The 16,767-nt window shown below is 45.7% G+C and overlaps 1 protein-coding gene across 1 annotated transcript; it reads right to left on the bottom strand.

Moving 5' to 3' along the window:
- Positions 1-274: 274 nt before the first annotated feature.
- Positions 275-16,472, bottom strand: Hhipl2 (HHIP like 2). The gene is made up of 9 exons (XM_042681528.1): positions 16,152-16,472; positions 10,878-11,530; positions 9,878-10,021; positions 6,738-7,069; positions 5,448-5,574; positions 4,649-4,794; positions 3,046-3,127; positions 1,581-1,663; positions 275-555 (listed from the first exon to the last, which is right to left on the bottom strand). The coding sequence occupies exons 1-9, from the start codon at positions 16,470-16,472 to the stop codon at positions 275-277; spliced, it is 2,169 nt and encodes a 722-aa protein (XP_042537462.1).
- Between the last annotated feature and the right edge of the window lie 295 nt (positions 16,473-16,767).

Genomic DNA, 16,767 nt, shown 5'->3' with positions numbered 1-16,767 from the left:
ATGAGGAGACCTGCTAGCTTCCCTGATGCCAGAAAATCATCCAGGAGCATAAAGAAAATGCATGGCTTAAGCAAATGTGGTTTATTATCTCGGGCTGTAGGACTTTGCAGGACAGATGGAGACACTCTGGTAGAATTTCCAGGAGGTGTACAAACTACGGCATGGATGGCGCACAGGCCCTGAGGGAGGCTCGGCCTGCCCCATCTCCAGCCAGCCTTCCCAGACGCCATGTTTAGAGCAGTTTTCATTTTCCAGGCAGTCTGCCTCTTTCGGGTCACTGTCGATCCACTGGCCTCTGCTGTGCCAACTCCTTCAGCTCACCACTGTGTGTTTTCAGCCTCTGCTTCCTCTTGCCCTGGGGACGTGGGGACCACACTCTGGCTTTCTTCCTTGTTCCTGATCCTTGCAGTGTTTTCTTGCTGCTCGTGGCTGAAGCTGGCTTCTTGGAGGAGCCTTTCCTGGGTAAGGCCCAGGCTGGGCTGGAAGGTAAGGTTGCATTTGACGATGGTCTAGCTGCTTTGTCTGACTGCTCCTTCAGCAAGTCCAGGACTGTCTCTGAGAGATACACACTTACTTAGGAAGTGAGTTAAGTCTGAGAAAGAAGTTACAGAAAATGCACCACCCAGGAAACCTTTGAATATTATAACCTTTTTTTTTTAAGAGACAAGAGTCTTGCTGTGTTGTCCAGGGTGACCTCAAACCCCAAGGCTCAAGGATCCTTCTGCCTCAAGTCATCCAGTTAGCTGATACAACAGGCACAAGCCATTGTGTCCAGAATTGCATGAGGGCTTGTCCATACCAATTATCTGTATTAACATTTGTAATTCCCTTCTCTGACCTACATCTAAATATTTCCCTTTTTTGATGGGGTTTCTCTGGACAGATCCATCAAGATGGATCTTATGGAATCTTATAGAAGAGAGTTCCCTCTTTATAAGTCGTGTGTGTATGTGTGAATTTGCTGGTACTGGGGCTGGAACTCGGGGCTTCCCTTGAATTCTCACTTGGCTTATTCACTCAAGGCTAGCACACTACCACTTGAGCCGTGCCTTTTCATCCCATTTTTTTTGCTAGCTACTTGGACTTTCACAGACAATTCTGTCTGGGCTGACCTCAAACCTAGATCTTCAGATCTCAGCCTCCTGAGTAGCTGGGATTACAGGCATGAGCCCCCCAACACCTGATTCACCCACCTCTGTACATCTTTCCTGATTCCCTACCCTACCCTACTCAAGGGTGAAATCTTCACCCCAGGGTCCCCTAAAGTGCCCTGGTCACCCTTTTTTTTTTTTATAATATCCTCAAGGCTATATTTGTTTCTTTGCCATCTCTCCTCCTGTTTGATTTTGTGCCACTACAGGTCAGAGATTTTAAGTAGTCAGTTTAGCAGAGTACTAGCCACAAATTCAGTACTAATAAATACTTGATGCCAAATGAATGAATATATGGATGAATGGATGGATGGATGGATGACTAGAGGACAAAGGTCAAAGTAGAAGTAGGTGTCACTATCATTTACTCTGGCAACAGAGGAGGAGATACAACAAGTAATCGCTGGTCCTCCCCAGACTAAGACTCACTGGTGAATGGCCTGAACTGGATCCTCTTACTCTTGGTTTTCACCGGCACTGGCTTGTATTTGCACTTGCCCGGGGGTGCTCTCCTAAAAACCAGACAGGAAGAATGAGAACACAAGACTCTGAAAATCAAGGCCACTAGAAGGCACACATTTGCAAGAAGTGAGGTCAGACCTCAGATGGCAAGGAGAAAAGCGTGGATGCCTTGGGGCCCTCCAGGTCCTTGGGAGACAGTGACGGGCTATGGGATCGGAGGGTGGGGGAACCGGTGACACATGCCATCAGGTTCAAACTCAGGTGCCCCAGGCCAGGAAATCTTACCAAGTGTGAAATCCTACATCTACAAAGTTGAAGTACAAAGTAGGAATGCGTATTCTATTTTACGGAATGAAGTAGTGGCCAATTCTGGGATCAAAAATAAAACCGAAGGTGGGGGGAAATAACCAGCCCTTTCAACATGAATGGGGAAAAGAGGGAGAATGAAGTCAAGAATTCTTTGTTTATAACACAATATTAAGAAAAGTAAGAAAGCTGGGCGCCAATGGCTCATGCCTGTTATCCCAACTACTCAGGAGGCTGAGATCTGAGGATCACAGTTCAAAAGCCAGCCCAGCAGGAAAGTCCATGAGACTCTATCTCCAATTAACCACCAGGAAACCAGAACTGGCACTGTGGCTCAAGTGGTAGAACGCTAGCTCTGAGCTGAAGAGCTGAGAGACAGCGCCCAGGCCCAGAGTTCAGGCCCCACGACTGACAAAAAAAAGAAAAAGAAAAGTAGGTCGAGCTGAGCATGTTGAAAGGGTGGCACTGATCAAGATGCGTTGTACTCATACACTTTGTTAAATGGCACCTCCTTTGTACAACTACTTAAAGATAATAAAAATAAATGAATACATACATGCATACAACCAGGAGCTGGTGGTGCAGCTCAGTGGTAGCGCTCAGACATGAAGCCCTAGATTCCATCTCCAGCCCCCCCCAAAAAAAAAATCAAAGAAATAAATAAAATGTGAAATAATACTAACAAATAATAGTACCTATCTTTCAGAGAGATGGGAAAGACTAAATGGGGTCTGTGTGCCTAATACCCAACCAGAGACTGATGAAGAATGAGGAGCCAGGCATGGAGGTACCAGCTATGATCCCAGCACTCAGGAAGCTGAAACAGGAGGATCAAGAAAGATTTCCCCTCCCCTTTTTTTTCTTAAAGAACATAGGAACTCCAGGGGCTGAACTAATACGGGTTGTGAAAAGAGTCTCGTTCCAATTGTAAAGACACTATGTTCCAAATAGCCCATCATTTCTACTGACACATTGTTCTACACAATGTGTTTGCCCAGATCCCTTTTCATCTGGTGCCTGGAAGTTTTGGTAATTCTGGGGGACTGATTACTGTTTTTATGACCTGCCATGGAGAGAAGAATTAAGAAAATACACCAAATGGGAAGAAAATGACCCCAAATCTCACCTTGAAGGGTCCACGAACTTGTAAATAGATCCATGTGGCGCATAGGCACTTGGGTAGGTGGTGGCCAAGAAGTACAGCTCCCCTAAGGAAACAGGAATCACACAGCTGGAGGACCAGAAAACAACCCAAACCAGGCTGCAGGACACCCCACCCCTGGGGCTCTGGACCCCTGACTAGCAAGATACCCCACCCACGGCACTCTGGACCCCTGGTTGGAAGCCAGGCCTTAATTGGCTGTAAATTCCTTGGGGGGAAATTCTACATGTGAAGTCCAGACTACCAGCTCACAGGCTTACGAGCTCAAATACAAAAACAAACAATAATAAAGGCAGAGTTTGAGGGTTCCATTAAAAAGTAATTTCATCTAAAGCCTGTGGCTCTTATATAAAATAATGAAGGAATGCTCAGATCTAAAAGATGCCTCTGCTTGGGAAAGAACAGGTTACGTGCAGAACGTGCAGATTCATTCATGAACCACAGGAAAGCAAACACCTCTAGAAGGGGAAAAAGAAAAACAAAACACTTGCCTAAGGAGCAACTGTACTGGCTCCAGCCCTGCCTTGGGCTCAGCCTGGCTTGAGAACACCTTGGCAAGTCTCCTTCTCAGAATTCAACCAAGGACACTGGGTCCTGTTTGCCCAAGTGTACTGACTGGTTTCAAAAGTGTCCTGTTTTGTGAAAAGCCTACAGGCACAAGCCAGGGCCACCAGAGCTGGAGTTCTGGGGCCTCCAAGAGAAGAGCAAGTCACAGAAGACAGCAGCCGGCATCTCTGGGCAGGCCTACCTCTGGGCTCCACTGTCCAGAGGGCTTCACCTTCTGAGAAGATTCTACAGAAGAGAGTCTCACCTTGGTGCTAACTTCACAGGATCCATCCGCTCTCCTGAACAGCACCCTGCCAACCTGTGGTTTTGCTGTATTTTTTGTACGTTTGAACTTAGTTGAAACTCGCCTAGACTTTTTTTCTCTATTAAAATGGTTTGGATTTTCCAAAATACCCTCTGTTCTTATACAACTAAATAAATAAAACATTCTCCTCAACCTATCTATGCATCAGCTGGCTGAGCAGGAAGATGCAGTAGCTGGCTGGATCTCTTTATAGCCCACCAACTGAAGGTCCCCAAAGCTGAGAACGGAAGGAAAATAAAGACCTAGGAGTTCTTCCAGGCCTGACTTTACACCTACAGAGAATCTGAGGACCGAAGGGATTCTGGGAGATCATTTTATTTTATTTTTTGGCATGGCTAGGGCCAACTATTGACTCTGTAAAGAGCTCTGTATACACCTGTGTAAAACAAAATGGAATTTATTTCAAATTGGAATGTTTTAATTTTAATCTTCAAAACGTAAACATAACTTTTTGGGACCAGCGGTTCACACCCATAATCCTAGCTACTCAGGACGCTGAGATGTAAGGATGGTAGCTCAAAACCAACGCCGGGCAGGAAAGTCTTGGAGACTCTTGTTTCCAATTCACCACCGAAAAAGTCAGAAGTAGAGTTGTGGCTCAACTGATAAAGGTCCCCATGGCTAAGGAAACCTTTTCTTGCCTATGATTACTGAAGTTCAAGTGAGCAGAAATCAAGTGCTGTGTGCATGTGTTACCTGCTTCATCTTCAGCGAAGGAGATGATGAACTTGCTGTAGGTGCTGCTCAGCCCTGGGAAGGCGCAGGACGCGCTGCTGCCCAAGCAGATGTCCCGCTTCTTCCATTTCTTGGTTTTCCTATCTTCCTGCAACGCCATAAGTCGACTAGATGAAAAACAAAACCTTGTGTTTTAGGAATCCATTTGCACTCTGCAAGATCTTTCTCCAATGAGAGCCAGAGAGTCTTGAGGACCAGGACTGGTTCTTTCATAAAGACATCAATAGCCAGCTGCCCTACACACATACCCCACACACACAGCTGCTTCACGGATATTTTAGACACACCCTTGTCCTGGAAGGGAAGCTCTTTTGCTTTTATTTTCATATTTTTGTTGGTATAATTAAGAGAAAAATTCGATATAATTTTACAAACGTACACACTATTACCACTAACCATCTCAGGGTATAGAACATTGGCTTCATTCTTTCTTTGCCTATTGCCTGTAAAGTTCCCCCTGTCCCTGTAGAGCTAAAGGTGGCCACTCATGGCAAATTAGTGACAAGGGGGGAAAACGGGGAGGGGAGGGAGATGGGAAGGGATGGGAAGGGATGGGAAAGGGAAACAAAGGAGGAGGCAACAATGCTTGATAAGAAATGTACTCATTACCTTGCCCATGTAATGGTAACCCCTCTGTATGGTATTTCCACAATAAAAAGAAATGGACGCCTTACCTGACTGACGTAACTGTACCCTCTGTACGTCACCTTTATAGTAACAGTAATTTTTAAAAGGGAAAATAATGTCGGCACTTCCTTACCCACTCATGAAGTCCCCAAAGATGTAGAGGCCATGAAGGTTTGGGGACTCACACCCACGGTAGACAAAACCGCCAGTAACTGACTTCCCCACTGCATGGCCATACGCATAGATGGGCAGAACATCATCTGTCCAGAAACAAGGAACGAGAATGAGCATCAGGGCCCAAAACTGGGAATCTTTCCCAAAACTGGGAAAGAAGAAAGAGGGAGATGGTTAGTGTCATTGCCTGGTGGGCAAATAAATGATGTTAATTTTTCTCAGCAGAACAGCTACAATCTTTATACCTCCATGATTGTTGGCTAAGCCAAATCTCTCTCCTCCACGTCTCGATCTACCCATCCCCCACTCTCTCTTGCTCATGCACACCACACACACACACACACACACACACACACCTTAATTAGCTTTATCTTCTATTGTAAAATCAGGCAGCAGCGACTCAGAATTACACCAGCCTAAAAAGCATGAGGCCTTGAGTTCAAACACCAGTACCATCAAAAAATAATAAAATGAAACAAAATGGTAACCCCTTCATATAACTAAAGATAATAAAAATATAATAAAATAATCAGGCAACATAGCATTGCATAGAATAAATGTTCCAATGGTCTGAACAGAGGAGGTTGATTTTATAGAAAGGGAAGGGCTTTAAAAAAGCTGAAACATGAAGGAACAACGGGTGAACAAATGGACACCAAGTTGAAAAGGAACTATACAACTTGTATGTGGGATGGGAGGGGAAAACTGGGGGAGAGAAAGGGAAGGGGTGACATTGTCCAAAACGAAATGTACTCTTTACCTGATTTATGTAACTGCAACCCCCCAGTATATCACCTTTATCATAACAACTTAAAAAGAAAGCTGAAACAAAAACAAAATGCAAAGCAGCAATTTGAAAGTTACTCTTCTTTTGTGTGTGTGCAGGTGCGTGTATGTGCACCAGTAATGGGGCTTGAACTCCAGGCCTCACACTCTCACAAGTCACAAGGTTTTTTCCCTCAAAGCTGGCACACTTGAACCACTTAGGGCTTTTTGCTGGCTAATTGGAGATAAAAGTCTCACAGACTTTTCTGCCCTGCTGGCTTCAAACCTTGATCCTCAGATCTCAGCCTCCTGAGTAGCTAGGATTTCAGGTGTGAGCCACCATAGTAGTCATTTCTGATGAGTATCTCCAAGGTGTCTGGGGTTAGAGAAGCACATTCACAAACACCCTCAGGTCTTACTCCCCTCCCTCCACCTCCAACCCATTCATTCATCCAAGAAATCACGCAGATGGCTTCTTCCTTACCCAAAGAGGCGTTGTGACAGAGTTTTTTGTCATAACATTCAAATCCTTCCTTGGCCCTCCAGCCGTAATTCCCGCCTTTAACAATGAGGTCAACCTCTTCGAACTTGTTCTGGCCGACATCCCCACAGAAGATCCGGCCTCGGCCCTGGCGGGAGACTGGGTCCCCTCGATCCACAGAACAGCGCCACATATTTCTGACCCCATACGCATAGATGGCAGGGTTGGCCCCTGGCTCAGAAACAAAGGGGTTGTCCCGAGGGATGCGGTACTGCTTGCCGTGGGAGCCAGCCCCGTTCACATCGATCCTTAATACTTTTCCCAACAAGGAACTTCTGAAAGACAGATGGCCAAGAAACAGGTTCAAGTAAGCAAGGACACCATATCACAGGAGACTCCCTGCAGCTTACCTGCTGGGAATCGGATGGGAAAATGCAACTTTTTGTTTGTTTGTTTAATATTCGCAAGATATAGCTGGATGCCAGTGGCTTGCCAGCCTGGGCAGGATAATTTATGAGAACACTATCTCCAAAAGAGCCAACAAAAAGCAGGACTGCAGTCATAGATCAAGTGGTAAGAGCACCAGCAATGGATCCTGGGGGCCCATGCCTCCGCCGTTTCCTTAAGAATTAACTTGAGATAACCAGGTAAACAGGAGCTGAGCTTCCATGAACAGCACTGAGATGGCTTACTTCTGAGATTTCCTCTCATGAAAATGTCTCCCTCTTCCCACTTCCCTCTTGCATGAGTTTTTTGGGTTTTTTTGTTTGATTTGGTTTGTTTTTTTGTAGGTCTTGGGGTTTGAACTCTGGGCCTGGGCTCTGTCCCTCAGCGCTTCAGCTCAAGGCTAGTGCTCTACCACTTGAGCCACAGTACCACTTCCAGTTTCTAGTGGTTTATTGGAGATGAGTCTCAAGGACTTTTCTGCCCAGGCAAGCTTTGAACAGTGATCCTCAGCTCAGCCTCCTCAATAACGAGGATTACAGGCGTGAGCCACCCGCACCTGGCTTCTTTTTTTTTTCATATATTTTTTTTTTTGTAAAAATACTGTAGAGAGAGGTTACAGTTACATGAGTAGGCTAATGAGTACACTTCCTATGGAGCATGGTTACCCCCTCCTTTGTTTTTCTCCTACCATTCCTTTCCACCCCACCTCCCCAACTCCTCCCTCCCCCCCTACCAAGTTGTAAGGTTTGTTTTCAACATACTGTCTTGTATATCTCATTGTTACAATCGGTCAGCCCGTATCCTTGTTTCAGCATTTTGTTATTTCCCTTCCCCTCCCCAAATTAGAAAAAATGTATATACAAGATGCAGGGCACCAACATCAAATACAGTGAAAACAGGGATTATACCATGGGGGAAGAACATACGAAAGAAACAAAAAAAAAATCACGTGGTACATTATAAATACATTAAAAACAACAGCAAGAAGGATAAACCACTTGTGTCCCTATCTTGGGGTTCATTTTGGTTGGCATCATCTTATATGGTCACATGTATCATCTTATATGGTCATATTGTACATAGCTTTTGAGCTTTTCTGCTTGTCCTAGGCATATACTAGTTATTGCAAATAAAGGAAACCATGGGACCTATGTTTCTTTGGGTCTGGCTTACTTCACTTAATTTTTTCCAAGTCTCTCCATTTCCTAATAAATGGGGAGGTTGTCATTCTTTCTGGTGGAAGCATAGAATTCCTGTGTGTGTGTGTGTGTGTGTGTGTGTGTGTGTGTGTATCACATTTTTTTGATCCATTCATCTACTGAGGGCATCTGAGTTGGTTCCATATCTTAGCTATGGTGGATAATGCTGCAATAAACATAGCTGTGCTGGTAGCTTTAGTATGATCTTGTTTGTGATTGTTTGGGTAAATGCCCAAAAGTGGGATTGCTGGGTCATAGGGGAGCTCTATGTGGAGTCTTTTGAGGAACCTCCATACTGCTTTCCAAAGTAGTTGAACAAGTTTACACTCCCACCAACAATGCAGTAGAGTTCCCTTTAGCATCTAGCTTCTTGCATAAGTTTTTATGTATTTATTAATGTGTGTGTGTGTGTGTGAGAGAGAGAGAGAGAGAGAATGTGTGTGTGTGTGTGTGTGTGTGTGTGTGTGTGTGTGTTTGTAGGATAATGGCTTCCCCATTTGAGGCTCAAGAACTACTAGGCAAAGTTGGATGTGGTCCTGTTCTAAGTAACCCTGTCCACTTTTTTAACTATGAGGATGGTTGCGTCCAACCTGGTCTAATATGACTTCTTTGTAAATTAAAAAGCTGATCTTATTCTTCTTCAGATAGCCATGTAGCCAGAAGGAACAGAAGATTTGAAAGCTCTGCCAATAGCTCTGGCCTCTGGGCTTCCATCTCCTCATCGATGAAGCAGATGATAGAAACGCTGCATTGTGGTGTGATTGGGATCCTAGGGATGGGTGTAGAATTTCATGCACTTCCTAACTCATAGTAGGCATTGGACAAATGTTAGCTTAGTGGGAGTTTTGTTGTTGTTGTTCTTTGGTTTTATGTTGGTCCTGGGACCTGGACACACACTTCACACTCAGTACTTTTTTGGTGGTGGTGGTGGTGGTCATGGGGCTTGAACTCTGGGCCACTTGAGCCCTGGATGGGTATCTGTACATATACCACTTGAGCCACAGTACCACTTCCGGTTTTCTGATGATTAACTAGAGATAAGAATCTCAAGGACTTTCCTGCCCGGGTTGGCTTTGAACTGTGATCCTTAGATCACAAGCATGAGCCACTGGCTCCTGGCCATACTCAGTACTCTTGACCTCTCATGTGTTTCCTAGGCCTGATACACCCAGCTCAATGCCACTGTTGAGTTGAACTGAACTGAGGGCTTGGTGTCATATATACTGTTTTATTTAAAATTTTGAATTCTTCTCTGCATGGCACTATGAAAGTCACAGTGAGCATTCATGTAACAGTAACTACCAAAATATACTGTGTCCATTCATTAGAGGACAAAACCACAAAGTCTTCTCCTCACACTTGCCTCAATGCAGGAATGACATTATTGCCCTGAATGATTTGGGTTTGACTCCCATCTTGGGAAAAATACTGTACCTGGGGCTCGTTCTCAAAGAGCAGAGGCCCAAGCCTCCCCAACACCATCCCCATCCAGCTTACTTGTTCTGAGCATTCCCAAACTTGCCAAAGGGATCTCCAGCCTGCCCTCCATCCCCAGTGAATATGTACAGATACCCGTCCAGGCCAAAAAGAAGTTGTCCACCATTGTGGTTTGAAGCTGGTTCTTCTATTTCCAAGATGAGCCTAGAAAAGAAAATAAAACTAGGCATTAGGCTCTGGCACAAACTAATGCTGTCTCTTCTTGGAATGTCCAGAAGTGCTGGGACACACCAATAAGACCAAGCCAGCCAGGATCTAAAGGTCCCACCCAAAGCTGTAGCTTTTGGCTCTTATGTCCTTGTGTAACTTTCTTGGGCCATTTTTCTTTCATATCATGACTTCATGAGCTTAGACTTGGCCAAGATTAACAATCACCCCTTTCTAGAACATGTACCTTACCCTCTGTTCTACCACAATTCTCCATCCCTTCCTTTGAGAAAGTTATCCTGGCTTCGTCTATCACTTCTTCATGCTCTTTCCAATCTGTCAACCTGTCTGTGATAGACAAGCCAGAAGGAATATTGGGGGGAGGGGGGGCGTGTAGCATGGTGGAGTACATTGAGCATGCATTTAGGGTCAGCCAAGTCCCTGTCTAACTTGCATTAGTAGCTTTACGGCCATGCACTACTGTTACTATAAGAGTGAGAAATACCACATTGGAGGTAAAGGGACTGGAATCTGGGCCCACATAATAATCAAAAACTGTTACTGTGTTCAACGTGTTAATATTATCTACAGCCATTTCTACAGCCTTATGGTGGCTGGCCATGGCTTATCTCCTGGAAAGGCAAGCAAGCACGGTTCTAATTAGAGTACTTCACACTGATGGCCACATCTCATGAAATGCTTTGACTCAACCATCTAACTTGGGCTGTCCTCCTTTCTCAGCATCTTAAGCCAGTGCTCCAAAATCAGTCAAGCCCCCTCTCTGTTCTCTCGTAAGACAGGCGTGGCATCATGTACACAGCACAGCATTTGAGATTCTCCCAAGATGTCTCACCTTTCTGACTTGGGGTCAGCTCTGTTGGGATCTGTCTGAGAAACCTTCATCTCACTAATCCGGATCCTTTCTACCTTGTTCTTGCCCAGGCGTGAATAATAAATATAGAACTTGTGGTTGCGGCGGAACTGGGGATGGAAAGCCAATCCCAAGAAGCCTCTCTCATCCCCAATCCAGGGTGTGGTGAGCACGATGCTCTTGAGGTCCAAGAAGGGCTGGAGCAGGCGACTCCCATCCGGCAGGTACACCCATACCACCCCCACCTGCTCGGCCACAAAGAAGCGGTGGGTGCCATCTCCTGCATGCACCATAGAGACTGGGTTCCTCAGCCCATTGGCTACCTCGGCCAGACAGAGCTGCAGGCAGCCCTGTCGGTCCTCAGCCACCACACCTAGGTTGCGGTTGAGATGGTCATTCCTCAGGACATTGGGGAAGCAGTAGTCCTGGTCAGGGAGGTTGAGGAGGTGACAGAAGCGGGCACCATCTTTGTCATGGGAATCCTGGAGGCCATAGTCACCGGTGAGCAGGGAGATGGCAGAGTGGCAGTTAGAATGGAAGGCAGAGCAGTAGTCAGAGCAGAGACCTGGCAGGTTCCGAAGGGGCGTCTTGGGGTTCTCAGCGTCGTAGAGGTGGGCTGCATAAGGCGAGCATTCCTAGGGAAGAAAGGGAAGATTGGTCTCAGTTTGAGCAAGCAAAAGAAGAGAGAAAGAGGGGGGAGGGAGGGAGGGAGGGAGGGAGGGAGGGAAGGAGGGAGGGAGAGAGGGAAAGAAATAGCCTGGAGAAAAGAAAAGAAATGGCCTAAAGAATATCAGGATTCTTCAGATTTTGTTACCAATTACTGGCAAATCACTTCTCTGGGACCCAAATTCTCTATTCAGTTAATATTTATGGAAGGAGAAAAAAAGTCAAAAGCCTCTTAATTGTCCCAATGAAATCCTCTTGGATTCCTCAGGTATGCTAGTTAAAAAACTACTACATTCACTATATTGTCTAGCCTTTCAGCTAAGCTCTTAACACTTAAGATTATAGGAAATGATGAATATTTTTAAATGACAATATCGTCAAGTTCTGGAAGCCTATAATCCTACTCAGGAGGCTGAAATTAAGATTATGTGAAATGATAATGATGAATAAATACTTTTAAAAGAAGAGTTCATGTGGCTCAAGAGGTAGAGCGCTAGCCTTGAGCTGAAGAGCTGAGGGACAGCGCCCAGGCCCAGAGTTCAGGCCCCACAACCGGACCCCCCCCCCCAAAAAAAAAAGAAAGAAAGAAAAAGAAGCGCTCACCAGGCACAAGTGGCTCACCCCTGTCATCCTAGCTACTTGGGAGACTAAAACCTGAAGGTTGAGATTATCATCCCAGGCAGACAGATCCTCAGATTCTTATGTCCAGTTTACCAGCAAAAAAGACAGGAAAGGCATGGAGGCATAACTCAAATGATAGAGTGACAGCTTTGACCAGAAAGAAAGAAAGAAAGAAAGAAAGAAAGAAAGAAAGAAAGAAAGAAAGAAAGAAAGAAAGAAAGAAAGAAAGAAAGAAAGAAAGAAAGAAAGAAAGAAAGAAAGAAAGAAAGGAAGGAAAGAAGAAAGAAAGGAAGGAAAGAAGGAAGGAAGGAAGGAAAGAAGGAAGGAAGGAAGGAAGGAAGGAAGGAAGGAAGGAAGGAAGGAAGGAAGGAAGGAAGGAAAGAAGAAAGAAAGGAAGGAAGGAAGGAAGGAAAGAAGGAAGGAAGGAAGGAAGGAAGGAAGGAAGGAAGGAAGGAAGGAAGGAAAAGAACAGGCACTTATGTTCAAGCTCTAGTACCAGCACAAACTAAATGAAAGATTATAAAATTTCTTAGTGTTTCTCTTTGTCACAAATGAAACAATGTGACAAAAGTTTCATCTTATTAAATCGAGACACTGTATATGCATTTCAGTTATTTCATTTTCCACCTTTTCCCATGTTTGAACTATTTCATGAGTAAAACAATTTCAATAAACATTTGCTATATCACTCCCAGAGACTGAATTCTAGTACATTTTTCATATATTAATTTTTGTAGACTTTGTATTTAATATATGTAAAACATTCTGCTGGTAATAAAACATATTTATTGGTTGGTGCTAGTCCTGGGACTTGAATTGAGGGCCTGGGAGCTTTTTTACTCAAGATTAACACTCTACCACTTGAGCCACTGCGCCACTTCTGGCATTTTTTGGTGATTCATTGGAGATAAGAGCCTCACAGACTTTCCAACCTGGACTGGCTTCAAACCGTGATCCTCAGATCTCAGCCTCCTGGGTAGCTAGGATTACAGGCGTGAGCCACCAGTGCCCAGCTGAATTAAACATATTTGAATAGTGGCTTTGGGTGAATGCAATTGCTTTGAACAAAAATTGCAAGGACCAAGGGCTATTTGGCCCTCCCTTGATGATAGCAATTTGTAAGCAGTTTAAAGGGCAGCGTTTGGGGCTATGCAGTGGAGGCAAGCCCACCAGCCCTACAGCCCCTGATAACAGCAGCGGTTCCTGCAAGCCGGGGGCCTGTGCAGACCTAACTCACTTATAGTAAAATGATGACACTTCCTTCTGAGTTTTTCTTCTGTTCTTACTTCCCCCTGACTGAATGTCTCAGAGCCAGCCCTTGGTTTCCCAAGCAGAACCCAGAGACACCCCACACCACCCCACATACACATCACGACTCTCCATGGGCTGTCTGCTTCAACTGAAAATACTTGTGTGCTCTGTTAGTACGAAGTCAAAGAACTTGCTCTTGAATCCATCTGAATCCATGCTTTCTGGAGAGACAAGCAGACTGAAGCAAGGAGGAAATAATGACAAACTAGGGGACAGAGGAAGGCTGTGAAATCTCATGACACTTTTGGACAGCCATTTGGAGCATGCAAAGTTGCTTCTACACGATTAGCTCAACAGTGAAATGTTTTTCTCACAAGGCAAGAAAACTCATTATTTAACTCAACTCTTTTTTTTTTTTCTTTCATGTGTGTTCTGGGACTGGAGCTTGAACTCAGAACTCAGGGCTGTCCCTTAGCATTTTCACTCGAGCCTTTTACACTTTACCACTTGAGCCACACTGCCACTCCCAGTTTCTTTGCTGATCCACTGAAGACAACAGTTTCCCAAATTTATCTACCTGGGCTGACCTCAATCCTCAGCATCCTGAGTAGGTACAATTACAGGCATGAGCTACCAGCACCTGGCTTCTAATAGAGTTCATAGGAAACTGCCAAGTAAATTGGCCAGGGCTGCTGTTACTCCACTAGTTAAATGAAGGGAGGACTCGGGGCCTGCTGGACAAGCACTCTACCACTTGAGCCATGTCCCCAGCACTTTTTTTTATTTAGTTTATTTTTTGGGGGGGGGTCTGGTCGTGGGGCCTGAACTCTGGGCCTGGGCGCTGTCCCTTGGCTCTTCAGCTCAAGGCTAGCGCTCTACTACTTGAGCCACAGCGCCACTTCCGGCTTTTTTCTTTTTGCTTATGTGGTGCTGAGGAATCGAACCCAGGGCCTCATGCATTCAAGGCAAGCGCTCTACCACTGAACCACCTTCCTAGCCACTTAGTTTATTTTTTTGATAGGATCTCAGTCTTGTCTGGCAATGGCCTCACACCACGATCACACTACCTCTGCCTACCATATAATTGGTATTACAGGCATACACCACTACCTCCATCCCCTAAAATGATTGTTATTCCTCAGGTACCTAAAACAAGAGGGCTGCTGAATGTAGCTTTCTAAAACCTCACCCACATTGATCAAGATGCATTGTATTCATAAACTGTTTCATTGAATGGCTCTCCTTTGTCTTAAAGTTAATAAAAATTAATCATTATAATAATTATAATTATAATAAAAATTAAAAATAAAAGTTCACGTAGCTGTAAAAGACTACAGCTAATAAAAATACAAATGATCTGGGTACTGGTGGCTTGTGCCTGTAATCTTAACTACTCAAGAGGCTGAGATCTGAGAATCACAGTTCGAAGCCAACCTGGGCAAAAAAGTCCCCAAGATTCTTATCTCCAATGAACCACTCAAAAACTAGAAGTGGAGCCATGGCTCAAAGTGGTAGAGCACTAGCCTTGAGCAAAAGAGCTCAGGGACAGTGCTCAGGCCCTGAATTTAAACCTCACAATCTCTTTCTCTCTCCCTCCCTTCCCCCCTTTCTCTCTTTCTTTCTCTCTCTTTCTCTCTGTCTGTCTGTCTGTCTGTCTGTCTGTCTGTCTCTCTCTCTCTCTCTCTCTCTCTCTCTCTCTCTCTCTCTCACACACACACACACACACACACACACGCAAATTAATAAATAAGTTAAACTTCACCCAAGAGGGAAGGGGAAGAGGGAAACATTTGTACCAGAAGCCATCTCAGAAGTAAGTAATCTCAGTGCTGTTCCTGAAAGCCCAGCTTCTGTTTTCCTGGTTATCTCAAGTTAATTCTCCAGGAAACAGCAGAGGGATGGGCCCCTGGGCCTGTATTCTATGTAAGGAGTCAGGATGGCCAGTGCACTGTGGAATAATGACAATAGTGGTAGAGGAAGAAACAGGGACATGAAGAGATACCCATGGACAGTTGCATAATTGCACTGATGTTCAAGAAGGTCTCATGCACAGATCAGAGACCTGCTTATATCCCAACCTTTCCCATAGTCGTTTCTTTCATCCACTCTCTGCACCCCTAAACATCTGCTTCCCACAAAAACAGTGTGTGCAGCCTCACCCTGTTACGTTTCTCAGCCCAGTTCAGCTAAGTCAATGCCTCCCAGAGATGTGGATTTTGGCTCCTGGTGAACCCAGGAAATTGGAAAGCCTGAGTCATCACCAAGCCGTGGCTTAAAGCTTTCTCCATCCAGTTCTGTAGTACTGGGTAGACAGAACCCAGAGGAACCCCTCCAACCCCACCAACTTCCACTACCACCACCATAATACTAAAGTGCCCCTGAGAACTGGACCCTTTAAGGTGCCATGTCCCCTTCCCTGAGGTGCTTGGCCAATGCCACAGATGTGCCAAGCCTGGCTCTCCTCTCTAGGCAGGAAGGATACAGCCCATAGCTGCTCCAATAACTCCATGAATACCCTCAGCTCTGGCACCTGGAGAAAAACCCTGAGGCAGAGCCTTGGGGAACCCGTGGCCGCCAAAGGGTTGACCATGGCCTCGCTGTCCCTGTCTAGAGCCTGCAGCTTAAAGGTGAGACACCAACAGGCGAGCTTCTCAAAGGCTCCATGTCCAAAGCTACTTCTCCAAACCCTCTCCCTCCTGGGCACTCACTCGGGCCTACCTGGCAAAGGATGTCTTTAATGTACCCTCCACACAGCTCATGGCCTCTCAGGTCAAAGTAGTTCATGATATCCCAGTACCGGGCAGCGATGCGGTGGTCCTTGTGCTGGTCACAGCAGCCGAAGGACTGGTAGTCAGAACAAAATTCAAGATGCTGGGAGGGCCGGAAAGGGGGCCCATAATCCAGGCACTGGGGATGTCCCAGCAGCAAACCCACCTGACCCAACAAGAATGCAAGGTAGAGGCAGAAAATGCCAGGAAAGAGCCAGGGGGACCAGCAACTCAGACCCCCATACCAGCTAGGAGGGGACTTGCTCGGCATGTTGGCCTTGGCACACTCCGGGGGTGGCTGTGTTTGCTCAGAATGTCTTCCCTGCTCTGCCCAAGTTCCCTCCTCTTCTTCCCCTCCCTATCCTTCCTTCTCTTCCTTTCCCTGCCACCCCCGCCCCAGTCCCTCAGCTCCGCCCTAAGTTCCCTGAGGTGGTTTCTGAGTAGTGTCTGTCCTATGGGAAGGTGGCCATCTCAGTCCCATCTAAACACAAAGCTGGTGCCAAGTCTCAAGGCCAGCACCCAGTCCCTGGGGCTGCTGGGCCAAAAGGAGCAGTGGTGTCAGTAGA

The sequence above is a fragment of the Dipodomys spectabilis genome, unplaced genomic scaffold, assembly GCF_019054845.1.
Source record: "Dipodomys spectabilis isolate Male_0828 unplaced genomic scaffold, ASM1905484v1 ptg000069l, whole genome shotgun sequence".
Taxonomy (NCBI): domain Eukaryota; kingdom Metazoa; phylum Chordata; class Mammalia; order Rodentia; family Heteromyidae; genus Dipodomys; species Dipodomys spectabilis.
The sequence above is the reverse complement of the archived record's forward strand: the minus strand, read 5'-3'. Positions and strand labels throughout refer to the sequence as shown.

What these genes read in the sequence shown, in the direction of transcription:
- Hhipl2 (XM_042681528.1), bottom strand. Translation starts at nt 16,472, where the DNA reads ATGCCGAGCAAGTCCCCTCCTAGCTGGTATGGGGGTCTGAGTTGCTGG. An exon ending in CTGTCACAACGCCTCTTTGG is followed by an intron (nt 5,575 to 6,737) that starts GTAAGGAAGAAG and finishes GTTTCTGGACAG; the next exon opens with ATGATGTTCTGCCCATCTAT. An exon ending in AAGTTCGTGGACCCTTCAAG is followed by an intron (nt 1,664 to 3,045) that starts GTGAGATTTGGG and finishes TCTGGTTTTTAG; the next exon opens with GAGAGCACCCCCGGGCAAGT.